A 16099-nucleotide genomic window follows, 5' to 3' on the forward strand; every position below is an offset into this window, starting at 1 on the left:
TAATGTAAAAAGGTGTTTATTCTGACTTTCACAACAGTGAAAATTAGTGAACAGCAGTGTTGCACAGTGGTACCATACTTTGCTAACCACAAGCTGAGTGGAATCTGAATAGGTGGTGCAGAGAAAAAAATAGGAATACAAAGAGTGCGGGCAGAGGGGTCCTTGAAGACCACAGGAAGTCCAGGGGTGGGTCTGTTTATCAGACAAAATGTCAGGAGGCCGGTGGCTCCCTGAAGCAGAGAAGAACAGAATCTGCCACAATCAGCTTCAGCAATTACACAAGGTTTGCAAAGCAAAACTTTAAATCTTTCAAATGCCACACAACTGTTTCCTCAAAAGCAGGCAAGAGAGACAGATCCCCCCCCCCAAAAGGCAATGCACCTTGGCCAGCACACCCAATCAAAGGGGGGTCAACCTCTGACAATTCAACACCTCAGCTCCTTTCCCACTATTACAGCCATTTGACCATTTTATAAGACTGATTTAGAGACAGCTTTTCTGGTATGGTGCAGTTTCTAAGAAAGGGAGGAAAATAAAAGATAGTTTTCTATATTAAAATGCAACTGAATTCTCTGTTGACAGTAGGTGGCACTCTGATCTTCAAGTGATGGCACTCCTGTCACCGAGTTTGATTTTGCGATGAGAGAGAACATTGCTTTGTCAAGCTAGGCCTGCCTCCCGTACTGAAAGCCCAAGTCACAAAGGGAAGAGCCCGGACAGAATTTGGGGCACCAGATCATCCACGCCTGGCATCTCACTTTGGTGAAAGGAAGCGGTTGTGACATGCACCCAGCTCCTGGGATTTCCAGCCTCACCCCCCACATCAGATCTACAGAAAAATAAGCCTCCCTGCCACACCACCAGTGCGGTTGGTCCAGCATGTCTCTGTTAACATCCAGGAGAAGATTAGAAGTATTGCAAAATAAAAAAGAGTAGAAGTCTTTGAGAGGCAGTCATCCAAGGGAGACTTTTGCACCCAGTGGATCCCAAAGATTCAACCGCAACTTGCTTTAAAGCACCATTCCTCCCCGGCCCCTTCTGTACAGAGTTCTCCAAATGCACCAAGTACCATCATTTGGGATGCTCTGCTACTAAAGCACTGTTCAAACTGCTGCTGCGTTGGGCCCATGATTACCCTTCAAAAAATCATTTCTTTGGTGATTTGAAAAAGCTCACACACTAATGGCCATTTGGCCATAGGCAAACCGCTTAAGCAGAATTTCTTGTATTATCAAAAATCTACAGACTTATTCCCACTATGTAATAGTCATAATTGTGAGGTGGGGAGGCATAAAATACTCAGTGAATTACCCCTGCAAGAGACTGTTCTATACTCCTCTCAGTTAGCCTATTCCCAAATATGGAAAAAAGGTCTCTGCACATTTCAGGAAGGAGAGATGTATATAAATAAGAACAGTAGCTGGAACCGTCTACTTAAATTAAGAGTTGATGGCTGCTACAAACCCTTTAAAACACTGCTTTTATCAGCGAGGAAGTGTGCTGCATGACAGCCAACAGCCCCCACAAACTCTGAGATGAGAGAGCCCCCACCCATTGATTCCAGTAAATGTAGGTATGCTACCATTTTAGGTTAGAGTCTTTTATCCTTTCACTTTTGTGATCGCTGGAAAAACAAAGGTGATCGGTCTTTTATCACTTGGGTATGTAACAGCAGGAATGGGACACAATCCTCCTCAGCCAGACGTCTTATTTATAGAAGATATTACCTGGAGTCAGTTGGCTTTTCAGCAAAATGTGTAGATGGGTTCTGAAGTCCACTGATCCCCTTCCTCTGGCTGTTCTTGAGACACAAGCTACTGGGATATATGGCAAGAGCCTCCATTGCTAGCCACCATGCCTGATGCCCTCCGGAGCCAGCATCTCTTCCAGCTGTTTGGCACAAGATTCAAACGACACTCCCCTTTGAGGTATGGAGCTCAAACCTAGGGGCACAGTTCCAGCCAGATCCTTGCTGTGTGAGATACGGCTGAGTTTCAGAAACTTTTTAAAAACTTTAATTCCGTAATTCTGGCAAAATGAGACTCCTCCTCACGTGAAGACACCAGTGGCTTTAAGGAGCCCATCATTAGCTGAAGAATTAAGACACCAAGGGGCAGACAAGGAGACAAGCAGCAGTCTGTGACAAGTTCAGAGCTCCACAAACCATGGTGGAATAGATGGTATGGAGCAACGTTAAGCTATCAGGAGCCAGAACATGATGACCAGGGCCACGAACAGGAACAGCCGGGACAGAAACTGCTCATCCACATACTGAGGAGTCCCTGGAACAGCTAAGGAAAGAGAAAACCTGCAGTTGTTATCTCCTTTCAGAATTTTCAACCAGAACCTGCCATTTTCCCAGAGTTGGAGCTCTAATGTGGACTCCAGTGTTCTCAACCTTGGGAATTTAAGATGTGTGGATTTCAACTCCCAGAATTCTCCAGCCAGCATAGCTGCCTGGAGAATTCTGGGAGTTGAAGTCCACACATCTTCCCAAGGTTGAGAAGTACTGGTGGAGTCGGACTGTAAAGCCTTTTTTATCAGAGAGCTTCCCAGAATCCTTATAATGGACAATTCCTACAACCATCTTGTCTTAGAAATAGATACTTCAGAAGGACTAGAAAGAGGTCCTTCCAAGGAGTGTATGTGTCCAATAGCTGCTCGCTGCTCATTTAGTCTTTTAGAAACATTCAACCCATCTAAAGGAAGAAAAGCTGTTGATTTGGGAGAAGAATGAAAGGCAAAAAATATTTCTCTGCTATTAGAACTTCATGGAAGACAGTAAAGATCAGTAAACTTCCACCAACATGGCATTCTACAGTCCCTGCGGTTCCTAACCTGGGCAAGCCAGTTTGTGGAAACCTGCCTTAGTAGAACCCAGGAGGAGGTTCAGTTTGGTTTAAATGAAGAAACAGGAAGCTGAACATAGTTCTATTGTAAAAAGGTCTTAAATCACTGGAAGGCAGATTCCAACTGAATGCCAGAAAAATGTCTAAGACTCATTGAAGAGTTCAGCCAATGACCCAGAGAGGTAACAAGTGTCCCTTCCCTGGATACGTTCAAGAGGAAGCTAGGTGGCCCTCTGATGAAAATGCTTTAAGGTGGATTCCTTCCCTGACAGGAACAGCCCATCCCAACGCAAGGCTTCTGTATGCATTAGCTGTTCAGGAAAGCCACAAAATCTTGCAGTTTTTGCAAAGATCTCCCAAAGGAGATGCCCCTGTTCTCCAAAGCCTGCCGTGATTCATCAGATGCAGAGACTCTGAAGTGTGTCACATACAGTACAGCTCATCAGGCACAGCGGGTAGAGGAGTGTTGGTTCATGGATGAATAGTTAAGCAGAAAAGATCAGAATCCTTGGCTGCACAGCAACCAAAGCTCAATGGAGCAATGCCAGCCCAATCAAGATTCACCAGGCTAATTTTGCTGAATTCAAAATGGAGATGTTCCATACCTGGAGGGGGCCGGCCATCGTTTATGTTGAAGGCTGTAGCAAATATGCCAAACGGAAACGCTCCAATTCCAAATGACATCTGGAAGCCTCCATCACCAAACCCAAACCCCTGGAAACCCTGGAAGCAAGCAAAACATGGTCGGTGTGCATGTATGTCCCAGTTCACAAACTGTAACCCTGGCTGGCTGCAATCTCTCTCAGCCGATTAGAGAGGGACTTCCAACTGTGTACGGTGAGAACATCATGAGCTGAAAGTGGCACTCCCAGACCAGACTGTTCGATGGACCCGGCTCTATTTCCCTTCCAACAGAAGAGAATGAATATAGCTCAGGGATGGATTGTGCAGCCCTCTTGGCTTGGTTGGTTGCTGGCAGACATTTCATTACCGGACTAGGGAGCATCCTCAGCGCTTCTCTGGCCTTGCCCCTTCCATTCAGATGGCAGTTCTCTTCTGCCACTGATAGGTCTGGATAAAACCTCATCTCTGCAAGGCCAGAATGGAGCAAAGGACCCGCACTTCTTGGCCACTGTTACGCTGAAACTTTTCAACTCCACGGGCTCCCTAAGAGAAGCAGTAAGGACTTCTGCATAAATACCGAGACAGGAGTTCGGTTCAAGGCTTTGTAGGAGGGCTGTTCATCCATGGAAGCAAAACATCAGGTGTCTCTAGTACCTTTTTCAACGAACACATTTTATTAAATTTTATTTTATTCCATTAAGTAGGTTCCTCAGAAAGGGTGCTACAGATTCCTTCTGATTTTTGAGCTGCAGCTCATGAAAGCTAATGCCCTTAATAGAATTTGCTAGCCAGGAAAGGCGCCACCAGACTCCTGATTTTCAAGGCTTTCTAAAGGAAACCCTTTTTGGGTGCAAGAGTGAAGCTTACTTCCAATTTGAATCTAGCATGGAGATAGCCCTCCCAAGACTTCAGGAGATGAGCAGGAGAGTTCTTTGCTGGGCACAGGTCACGAACACTACCTGAGCAACCTGACCCTGTCCCCATAGCAGAGAGAGCCCTGAGGGTCAGAGATCGACTCCAAGCTGGGCGAGGTAGCATGTGTGCTTTGCCATGGGCACGTTGGCCATGGCAGCAGGGCATGCTGAAAAGGCGCCCTCCGCTTTCAGCAACTGATTCAATCAGGCACTGGCTCTCCAGGGAGCGTGAAAGAGAAGCGCTCCTTAATCACACCCAGCGGAGCTGTTTGTTTGATGAAAGGAGGCCCGTGGGAAGCCTCTGGAGGGCCCAGCCGACTTGCATGGAAATATGCAATTCTTTCGTCAGGTCATGCATGCTCACCAGCTCAGGGCTATGAAATGCTGAAAATGCCCCTTTCCTCCACTGGGCAGAGTGTGCTATTTATAAGGCTAGCACTCACCATCTCTTTTTACACATCTTGCTGCACCTCCTAACTTGATACCAACTGTATTTTAAGGGTGGTTACACTGGAGCTGGAAGTTTGCAAAATCTACCCCACAACATTATTCCTGCCAGACGTTTGACTCTATATCAGTGTTTCTCAACCGTGGCGACTTCAAGCTGTGTGGACTTCCAACTTCCAGAATGGGTGGAAGTTGAATTCATGCTGGCTGGGGAATTCTGGGCATTGAAGTGCACACAGCTTGAAGTCGCCAGGGTTGAGAAACACTGCTCTGTCTATATAAATGGGCATCCGGTATTTGTCTGGTTTATCTTGGCTTACACAGACCTGAAGCAGACAAGTATGAAAGGTCTCCCAAGCTTCTCCCATCCTCCAATAGTTTACCTGGGTGCCTTTTTACTCTATAACTCTGAGAAGCACAAACCTCTCCCAAATTCTCTGTTACTCACCCCTCTATTTTCTGGCTCAGGCCTCTGGCCTTGGGGTCGTGGTGGTGTTTTCTCCCTGCAAGATGAAACCCATTGTGGGGCTTAATGAGGATGCTGCCGCCCACTCCCTGTATGTCCCAATCCCTCCTCCTCATCCTAAGAGCCAGCCTGCTGCAGCACTCATATCCCTGTGTCTGGAAAGCACCATCAGTCAGGGTTATGCTCTGAACAGCAGGAGAGAGAAAAGACTTTGCTTGGTGATGGAATGCCAAAGCATGACCAAAATTATTGGGCTCTCGCTGCCAATGATACATTAGCAGAAAATCCAGAAGGAAGGAAGGGGGGGGGGCTTTCCGCAAATGGGACGTACCCTGATCCACGTTTGTCCTGCAAAAGTCTCCCTAGGGAAACCAATCCAGTGGAAGAACTCATCTTCCAATCATCTGTTCCCTTGTCGGGCATGTCCGATCACCCTCCCACTGTTCCTGGAGCTACCGCAGAGCAGGGCTGGGCAACCTGTTCAGGCAGGCGATTTGTTGAAAATTTGGTCCAAACATCGTAACATTCTGCACATCTTGCATAAGAACATCCAAACGTTCATCAGGAGAGTTGTAGGCATTGCTGCTGCGGAGCCAATCACAGGGAAACGGGGGAGCGGGGCGGGCACGGAAGTCCTGAAAATGGGCTTACTGGAAGTGCACAGAAACCCACGCAAGGTTCACTCCAGTTATGCAGAAGCCTCCAAACCTACTGGAGCATCTGCTAGGAGACCCCTCCGTGTTTCAGCAGGCCCGGGTCACAGGAACCCTGGACAGGCATCGCCACCATGTACGAGCAGTGGCACGCAAACAGCCATTCAAGAAAACACCTCTACCGTTCCTGACTGTCTTCTGGAAGAATCTCAATAAAGTCCTAAAGAAATAAAATCCTCCTGGACACAAGTTTTTTCTTTATTATTATTTCTAAGTGCCAGAGAAGGCTTCCACTGTTCAATAAGGCAGCTGTCTGCAGCAGACTTGGACTGTGACCTGTTAAGCTTATGCAGTGCTAAATTTGTGAGTCCTTAAGACGTCCACAAGGTTCTTTCTTGTCTATCCTGCTATTCCAAAGGTAGGGATAGGAGGGGAGGAGAAATCCCCAGAACCGAGTTTGACAATCTTTGCTTGACAGATTCTTGGCTTGTGAGCCTCCTGGTACAACACGGCAAAATGAAGACGCGGAACGCTATTTTCAGTCTCCAGCTCATGTTAAGCTACACGTGACCCCACAGAATGCCGGGGCAGAGGACAGGCAGCACATGGAGCAGCGTATTACTAGTAACAAACGTTCGAACGGTGAGATTTTTACCGGTAGGAAAAGTTTGCAGAAACCTGAAGACTTAACCTGAATCAAGATACAGACAGGTTTGCTTTCATGAATTCCACCTGACTGGAGCTTGAAAACCAAAGGCTGTTTCCACAAGAGGCCTTCTTACCTGGGGTCCTGCTGTCCCGTGCTGCCCCTTCCATAGAGTGGGATAACTTTATCGCGGCTGATTCCTGCTTTACATACAGGACACACCTGTCTGTTGGGCCTGGTCTCTAGCCACTGAAAGGCAGAAAAGAGGAACAGCATCCGGTGAAAACCTGAACAGCCAACCGAAGAACGGCTTGCATCTCCCAGGCCCCAGGATAGGATGTTCATGGAGCTGTGCTAGTTGTGCAGTTTGTCTGGACACTTAGGCTCTTCTTCTTGTTTTTTCTATTTTATGCATAATCATTTAGGAGCCACCCAGAGTCACTTTGGAACTGGGCGGCTCCTAAATCTACTGAATAAACAAAAAATAAAATTATGGAATGCTGCAAAGGTGCTGCAGATTGGCTCTACAGGCAGTCCTCGTTTAGTGAGTGCAATTGGGACTGGCAACTCAGTCGTTAAGCAAACCAGTCACTAAGTGAAAAATCACATGACTGACTGTGCTTACGATTTTACTTCAGGTGTCCATTATTTTATTTATCAAATTTCGTCACTGCCCATCTCCCTCCAAAAGAGGGACTCTGGGCAGTTTACAATAAAGCTAAAAAAATTAAAATACAATAAAAACAGGATATATTACATACCATATTAATAGAAATGTAAAGTATAAAATAGTATCCAAGATAGCAAATAAAAGTTCTGATTCAGATTATAAACACACGGGGACCACTTTAAGGCGCCAGTCACCCCCAGGACTGACTACCCCCTTCCCGCCCCAAGCGGGATGGCACAGCCAGGTCTTTAACTTCTTCCGGAAGGCCAGGAGAGAGGGGCCCTGCCTCACCTCCGGGGGAAGAGTGTTCCACAGGGCGGGGGCCACAGCAGAGAAGGCCCGCTTTCTGGTCCCTGCCAAACGAAGTTCTCTTACAGACAGGGTCCGCAACATGCCCTCCCTGCACGACCGGGTGGGCCGGGTCGATGTAAGGGGATGAGACAGTCCCTCAGGTAGCTGGCCCCATGCCATGTAGGGCTTTAAAGGTGATAACCAACACCTTGAATTGGACCCGGAAGCAAACTGGCACCCAGGAAAGGTGTTACAGGTGCCCTTCTAGGGGCACCAAAGATAGCCCGCATGGCTGCATTCTGGACCAGCTGTAGCTTCCGGATACTCTTCAAGGGTAGTCCCATGTACAGTGCATTGCAGTAGTCTACATGGGAGATAACAAGGGCATGAGTGACCGAAGGGTGTCCCGATCCAGAAAGAGGTGTAACTGGTGCACAACATGAAGTTGCGCAAAGGCCCTCCTGGCCATGACTGCCACCTGCTCGGGAGTCGTGAGTCCAGGAGGACCCCCAGATTCTGCACCAGGTCTCTCTGGGGCAGTGCAACCCCATCCCGAACTAAAGATGACAATTTCCCGGAGACAGAGGAGCTGTCAACCCACAGCCACTCCGTCTTACCAGGGTTCAGCTGAAGCCTGTTGTTCCCCATCCAGACCCCCACAGCCCCCAGGCACGGGGTCGGATCTCTCGCTCCCTATCAACACCAACTGGGACCGGCCCTGGAGGAAGGAGGTGAACCAGCGCAGAACCACGCCGCCCACCCCGAGCCAACCCAAAAGAATACCATGGTTGATGGTATCAAAAGCCGCTGAGATGTCAAGAAGAGCAAGGATGGATGCACTGCCACCATCCCGCTCCCGCCATAGTACATCCATAAATGCGACCAATGCCGTTTCCCATATCCAGGCCTGAAACCCGACTGAAAAGGGTCCAGATAATCTGTTTCATCCAGAACCCTCTGGAGCTGCAACGCCACTACTTTCTCAACCACTTTCCCCAAAAAGGGGAGGTGGGAGACCGGACTAAAATAGTCCAGCACGGTCGGGTCCAACGACGGTTTCTTGAGGAGGGGGTGCACCAGCGCCTCCTTAAAGGCAGCCGGACACATCCCCTCTCCCAAGGATGAATTCACCATTGCCTGGACCCAACCACATGTCACCTCCCGAGCTGCCTTCACCAGCCAGGAGGGACATGGGTCAAGATGACAAGTGGTGGCATTCACTGTCTGGAGGATCCTGTCCACTTCCTCAGGTCCAACAGGATCAAACAATTTTCATCCAGTCTCCCACCTCCCCTTTTTAGTGAAGGTGGTTGAGAGGGTGGTGGCATTACAACTCCAGAGGGTCCTGGAGGAAGCGGATTATCTAGACCCCTTTCAGTCAAGTTTCAGGCCCAATAGGGAATGGAAATGGCATTGGTCGCACTTATGGATGATCTCTGGCGGGAGCGGGATGGAGGGAGTGCGTCCATCCTTGCTCTTCGTGACCTCTCAGCGGCTTTCAATACCGTCGACCATGGTATCCTTCTGGGGCGGCTCAGGGGGTTGGGGGTGGGCGGCGTGGTTCTGCGCTGGTTCACCTCCTTCCTCCAGGGCCGGTCCCAGTCGGTGGTGATAGGGGAGGAGAGATCCAACCCTCGACCCCTCCTTTGTGGGGTGCCGCAGGGCTCGGTTCTCTCCCCTCTCCTTTTTAACGTCTACATGAAACCACTGGGTGAGATCATCCATCACCACAGGTTGAGGTATCATCAGTATGCTGATGATACCCAATTATACATCTCTATCCTGGGTGAGGTAAAATGATGCAGTGACTGCCCTTTCTCGGTGCCTGGGGGCTTTGGGGGCCTGGATGGGGAACAACAGGCTTCAACTGAACCCTGGTAAGACGGAGTGGCTGTGGGTTGATGGGGCTTCATCTTCTGGGAAACTGTCATCTTTAGTTCTGGATGGGGTAGCACTGCCCCAGACAGACTCAGTGCGTAATCTGGGGGTTCTCCTGGACTCTCAACTCCTGCTCAAAGAGCAGGTGGCAGCCGTGGCCAGGAGGGCCTTTGCGCAACTTCGGGTTGTGCACCAGTTATGCCCGTTCCTGGATCGTGAAGCCCTCCGAACAGTCACTCACACCCTGGTTATCTCCCATATAGACTACTGCAATGCACTCTGCATGGGGCTACCCTTGAAGAGTATCCAGAAGCTTAAGCTGGTCCAAAATGCAGCCTCGCGGGCTATTTTTGGTGCCCCTAGGTGAGCACATATAACACCGTTGCTGCGCGAGCTGCACTGGGTGCCAGTTTGCTTCCGGGTCCAATTCAAGGTGTTGGTTATCACATTTAAAGCCCTACATGGCATGGGGCCAGGTTACCTGAGGGACCGTCTCATCCCCATTACATCGGCCCGCCCCACCCAATCATCCAGAGAGGGCATGTTACGGACCCCGTCCATAAGAGAATTTCATCTGGTGGGGTCCAGGAAGCGGGCCTTCTCTGTGGTGGCCCCCGCTCTCTGGAATATCGCCCCTGGAGGTGAGGCCGGCCCCCTCACTCCTGACCTTCTGGAAGGCCCTGAAGACCTGGTTCTGCCGTCTCGCCTGGGGTGGGAAAGTGAATAACCATTCTTTGGGATGGCTCACACCCTAGAGTCCCTCCCACCAGCCTGGATTTTACATCTCTCTTGGATTTTATTTATTTATTGTGTTTTATCATAATTGTTTTATGTGATTTTAATGTTTATGTTTTGTGTGGGATTTTATTGTAAACCGCCCAGAGTCCCTCTTCCGGGGGAGATGGGCGGTGGCTAAATCTGAGAAATAACCAAACAAACAAACTGTTCCCAGATAACTAGGTAAGAACGTTCCCTTGGTATATCCACGGACTATGCCTCACGCTTGGAGTCTAACTTGGAACAGATCTGAGCGATTTTATCCTGCGGATGCTCAGAAAACTCCTCCGCACTGCCCTGTAGGTGGGTCGATGGGCCCACCTTCCCAAGAAGGGATTGAGTGATTTTAAACAGGGCGGCTGGGTGGCATTCTGCAGACGTGATAAGGGCGGAAAAGTATTGACACTTCACCTCTCTGATCGCCATAAGGTAGGCCTTAACAGCGGCTCTGACCTGTGTTTGGTCAGATTCGGTCGTTTGCTTTACGGCGTCAGAAGGATGGGACCCAAACAGCCGGGTGAGCCCAAATGGCAGGGAAGGTTTCCAGAACTTGACTCACAAAGAAGCCGGGGAAAAGGGCAAATTTTATAGCCCCCTTTCCCCACTCCCCCACCCTCAGAATGCTCACCCCGGTGCTGGGATAATTAGTAAGAAGAGAATTAATGTTTGCATTTACATTCATTGGAGAGGAAGGGATCACAAGAGAGTAAGCAGGCGCACCACGGGAATACGCATGGAAAGGAATGGGCTGGTGTTCAGGAGGCAAATAGAAGCCTTTAGTGTGAAACTGATTAGGGTCTTGTCAATTTCAGGCAGCAGCTGCAAGGGGCCCATTCCAATCAAGTAATTAAGGTCACAGAGCTGAGCTTGTTAACTTGCCCTTGGCACTTTTTAGGGAGGCCCTGTACTGCAGAGAAAAGCAGCTCTTTAGGCAATCTCTCCGCTCTGGGAGGGGCTGGGTGGGGAGAAGAAAAAAACAGGTCAGGTACAGGACAACAGGTACTACCTGACTGTAATGGTGAACAGTGACTGAGAGAGAGACGCTGGGAAGGTTGTAAATGCGGGCACTGGTCGCAAGGTTATTTTTTCATCACCATCGTAACACCACCATAAAAAGAGAGACAGTTTAGTCTAGTGGTGAAGGCTCCAGGCTAGAAACCAGGAGACGGTGAGTTCTAGTCCTGCTTTAGGCATGAAAGCCGGCTGGGTGACTTTGGGCCAGCCAGTGTCTCTTGGCCCAACTCGTCTCACAGGGTGGTTGTTGTGGGGAAAGGAGGAGTAGGAAGGAGTATTAGTGCTGTTCCCCGCCTTGAGTTATTTATAAAAACAATAATGGGACTAAAAAATATAAAAACAAAAACAAAAACGGAATGGTCACTGTCTTGAGGCAGTCACTAAACGAGGACTACCTGTACTGTTTGTAAGGGCCCAAAGTGTCCAGCTCTTTCCCCTCCCACAGAGCTCCAACACTTTAGAATAATCCTGAACTCTGGACAGAGCCTTAATAGCTCCATGATTTTACCCCATTGGGATTATGGAGAGGAGAAAACCAAGCAATGATTCTCCCTTAGGCCTTTCACCCATTCAATGGGAGGTGGGTCAGCACCTTATCAGGCACAGGCATCGGACAGCACAAATTAAAAGAGGCTGAAATAGCAAGAGACATTAGCAATCCCAGTATCGCACCTTTCTTATCTGAAAGTTACAAGATCCTTATGTGAGAGCATCCAAATCTCATCAAAGGTCCAATGTGTTGTCTACCCTGTTGTAGGGCTCAGGATGGGAAATGTGATTTAAGCCCACCATAAATTCTAAAAGGTGTCCCCTAAAACCATCTAATCTGCAAACTGAGGTATTAACCTAGTGTTTCTCAGCCTTGGTGGCTTTAAGATGCGTGGACCTTGCTGGCTGGGGAATTCTGGGAGTTGAAGTCCACACATCTTAAAGCCACCAAGCTTGAGAAACACTGGATTAATCTAACCTACCTCATAGGGTGACAGAAAGGGTGGACAAAACAGGTCCTGAATGCTCATTAACACTAAATAGTGCCATCTCATGCCACTCTCCCTTCTTTCCTACAAAGCCCCAAAACAGAAGATTGCCAACAATTGCATGTTAACACTCATTACCAAATAGAGTTACCTTGGGGAGGACACACAATCCATCTAGAAATGGAAAGCCATATTGCACCTTCCCAGAGTCCCTTGGGAAACGAGGAGGTGGACTGGGTAACAAAGGCTGATGAAAGACAGAGCAAAGGAGAACCAGCCTTACCTGGTGTAAACAAGGCCAACTGTAGGGATTCCCAAAGTGATTCATTCATAGAGTAGAATGTCAGCACAGGCGGCAGTGGGGAGAGAGATCAACATACATGCGTTAGACATGAGCAACCAGCAGCCTGGAATCTAGCTCTGCAGATCTGACTCTCGGACAATACAACCACAGTATTTAAAAAGGCACCAGCAAAAGCAGAATTTTCCTCTCCTTGTTAAATCACAAGTGGTCGTCCCACTTACACAATCCAGTGCAGAGATTTCTTGGACGAAGTGACTGTAAAGTGTGACCCCCCTTACTAAGAAAGCACAAATTGAATTCTGTATAACTAATTCTGTATCAATTGAATTCTGAAGTAACTGAATCCTGTAGAATAAGGAAAAGACCATGAATGAAAAGCAAGTCCCGCCCCCAGTAAAGGAATGCAATACACAGCCTGAATAACTAAAGGGCATCACACTCAGAAAGAGAAGGCAGGACTTCTTGCTGTCAAGTGTCAGAAAACAGGCGGTCTCAAATCTTGGCTCATCAGCTGCGCAAAGAATCTTGGATGCACTCTCACATTACCTACAGCTGTTTCACTGATGCTACTAAAATATTTCCACCCGTTAACTGCATGTGCTACTTATGGAAACCCAGGATTAGCTAAAATAGGGTGTTTTTACATTGATGTAAAATGTCACACCCTGGCAGGACCTGCCCATGTTAAAAGTGCCCTCCAGGATCTCCTGTCTTTGTGACTCAAGAGTTTGGCCCATTGTCTTCTCCACACTTTAATGAGAGTGGCTGAAGCTCATAGTCATTACACTAAGAGAGAAAGAGAAGGTCTAGATTATGTGGCTGGTTTTGGAGCTTGGGTACAAGACAAGATAGTTTATTCCATCTGCTTTAAATTCAACGAATTTTATTTCAAAAAAGACAAGAGACAAATTTAATCCGAAATATTAAGTCAGAGTGAACAAATACAATCACAATTGTGTGAATTTTGTCAAAAGCTTCTTGGCTGCTGCTAAGCAACATCTGAAATTCAGGTCCCAACAAAGCTGCCTGTGAGGACGTGACAGCGAACAAATGCAGGAAGCCACCTTATTTTAATTTCAGCCCCTGGCCTACCTACCCCAGTTTAGTCATGGTTGAATGAATAGCAGTTGGCTGCGCTTACACACGGTTTACAAACCACAACAGCTGGATTTGCACAACATGCTGAGTCAAACCCAATCAAGCCAAATTATGCTTTAGCACAGTGTGCAATTCCAACCACTAACTAGCAGCAGTCACCATGACATCCAATCTGGAGCACCGGGTGGCAGCTCACAGCTCATTGATGAAACACCTGTTTTGCAAGCAGAAAGCCACAGGCTCAGTCTCCAGCATCTCCCAAGGCCTTAGTTATGAAAGCCTCACTTTGCCAGGGGCCTCGGAGAAATGATCATGCCGAAGGAGGTGGGTTGAGGGGCCCCTAGAAGCAAAGCAGACAGATCCATCATCTGTGCATGCCTCTGCCTGCCGCACCCGCAATCCCCACGATTCAGCCTAAGTTCCCTTTGCCACAACTGACACCCAACAGCAGCAAACGTTGCTGTTCTGCTTTCAAGGGCTCTTGAGCCAGGAGCAATTTTCCCAAGGAATGGAATGCCGCAGCAGCCAATCCTCAAAACAATCGCCACCAAACTGAAGCCAGGGTGGGCTGTGAAGGAGACACAATTCCATCAGTGCTATGGACGCAGCAAATGGGCTACATCCTGAGCCACAGCTGGGACTGATCACAGACACCCTTTCTCTTTCCTTAGCCCATTCCTTCCACAGCTCCACCCCTGGATGCATTCTCAAGGGTTAAACGGCGCCATCCCCCACTATGGGGAGAAAGTCGACTGTTCCACGTAGGGTTGATAACGAGTGTAAGACTCGGGCTTTACAGCTCTCAGCTGCCTAGGAAGGATCGTGCAGGGACAAAAGAAGCAAGAGGGGGTCAGAGCCAAGAGGTATGATGTTAAGCATTTGCCCGCTGAGAAGTAGGAGTGATACTGACCAGAAGAGGTGCCCGCACAGACTGATCACCGCATCCTTGGCAGTGTCCAAACAGATGTTGCATTCAAACGTGCTGTCCGGACTTGTGCTGTCCCCGTTGCTGCTGTTCCCACTGGCCCCACCCGCACTGGAACTTTCTGTGGAAGCTGAAGCCGCAGGTCCTTTGCTGGCCATTTTTGGCTTCCAATTTGGACCAGTCAAGAAGCCTATGTGGAGCTGAATCCTGCCAAAGCAAATAATAATAATAATAACAACAACAATAACAACAATAACAATAACAATAACAACAACAACTAAAAAAAACACCCTTAGATTATTTTGCTAATTATGCCCACAAGGATACCACCAGAGGCTCCCGTTGTGCAATAAGAGCAGCGATGACAGATCTTAGACTTTAGAACAGGCAAGAGACATCCTGACAGATTGAGAAACAATCAAGTCTTAATATGAGAATAAGAATCCTGTATGTACTTTTTATTCAAGCTAATTTCTGCCACAACACCGCACACAGCAGTTTCTGAACACCGGTTAGAGCTCACTGTACGCATCAGTAGAGTCTCTGCACTATATAAACGCATAACAACTAATAAATGAAAATTACATATCCATGAGCCGCCCTCTGCAGAGAACCCAGAACAGCTTATTTGTGAGAGAGCAAAGCTGAAATACAGGTTTAATGAAGAAGCACAAGAAAACAGAGAAATTCCCTACAACTTCTAGCATTCAATAAAATGTGTACAAATCTTTAAGAGAAAGAGTTTGGTAAGCAACTTGTTAGGCAGGGTGACCACTCAGCAGCCGGAAGAAGGGTAGCAGGAAAACAGGAAGGAGCTCAGATCATCAGAGGAACACAGAGAGACCCAGTGGTAGCCTCTTAACATTATTCTAGCAGGAAATATATCTCTAAATAAGGGGGAAATAGACTAAATTGAGAAGAACGTAGTGCTAAATTACAGGCTGCCCCTCTTTGTATTTTTCTGGCTTGAGGAAATTCCTCATAGGAATTTCTATAGTGACAGATGCCTCTGACAGTCCTGAGTTTCACGATAGAAATTATTACCTCTAAAAGGACTGAAAGAACCTGAAAGCCAAGTGTTTCTTAATAACAGTTTCTGAAATTGTTACAACATTTAAAAACATTGCATCCTTAAAAATTACCATTTGAAACAGACTTAACATAACTTTAAGGATCCTTCACTGTGTGCATTAACATCAGCTAATTCGTAGCTTTTTTTACTTTTCTAAACCAATCTCTATACATCTTCCCCTGCAAGGCCACCCCAAATTGTTATAAGGGATTAGGCACAAAGGCCTTTAAAAGTCTGTATTAATCACACACCAAGCTTGGGGCAGGGTTTGAAGATTAAACCGCATATCTAGAAATCAAGAGGCGCCTGGGGGCACCTTTCCCCACTAGCCAATTTTCTGAAAAGGCAGAAGCTCCATCAGATCCAAAGGGTGGCTTGACTGGTAATAGGATGTGGGCTCTAATACTCGGTGCCTCTAACGAAGGCAGCTGCGCTCACAAGAGCCTCTGTCTTTCAGGAAAATGTGAGAGTCAGAAAAAGTGCTCCCGGAACTC

At 47.8% G+C, this 16099-nt stretch overlaps 1 protein-coding gene across 2 annotated transcripts in view; it reads right to left on the reverse strand.

The window, feature by feature from the left end:
• The window catches only part of RNF185 (ring finger protein 185), a 19537-nt gene continuing 3438 nt past the window's right edge, over positions 1-16099 (reverse strand). For both annotated transcript variants that reach the window (XM_063315477.1, XM_063315478.1), the window contains exons 2-7: positions 14519-14740; positions 12490-12508; positions 6736-6848; positions 5283-5337; positions 3455-3572; positions 1-2291 (exon numbers count right to left, since the gene is read on the reverse strand). In XM_063315477.1, coding sequence (XP_063171547.1) covers positions 2194-2291; positions 3455-3572; positions 5283-5337; positions 6736-6848; positions 12490-12508; positions 14519-14740 — 625 coding nt within the window. In that variant the 3' untranslated portion in view covers positions 1-2193. The remainder of the gene's footprint in view (positions 2292-3454; positions 3573-5282; positions 5338-6735; positions 6849-12489; positions 12509-14518; positions 14741-16099) is intronic.

Source organism: Candoia aspera, chromosome 15, assembly GCF_035149785.1.
Source record: "Candoia aspera isolate rCanAsp1 chromosome 15, rCanAsp1.hap2, whole genome shotgun sequence".
In the NCBI taxonomy this organism is placed as follows: domain Eukaryota; kingdom Metazoa; phylum Chordata; class Lepidosauria; order Squamata; family Boidae; genus Candoia; species Candoia aspera.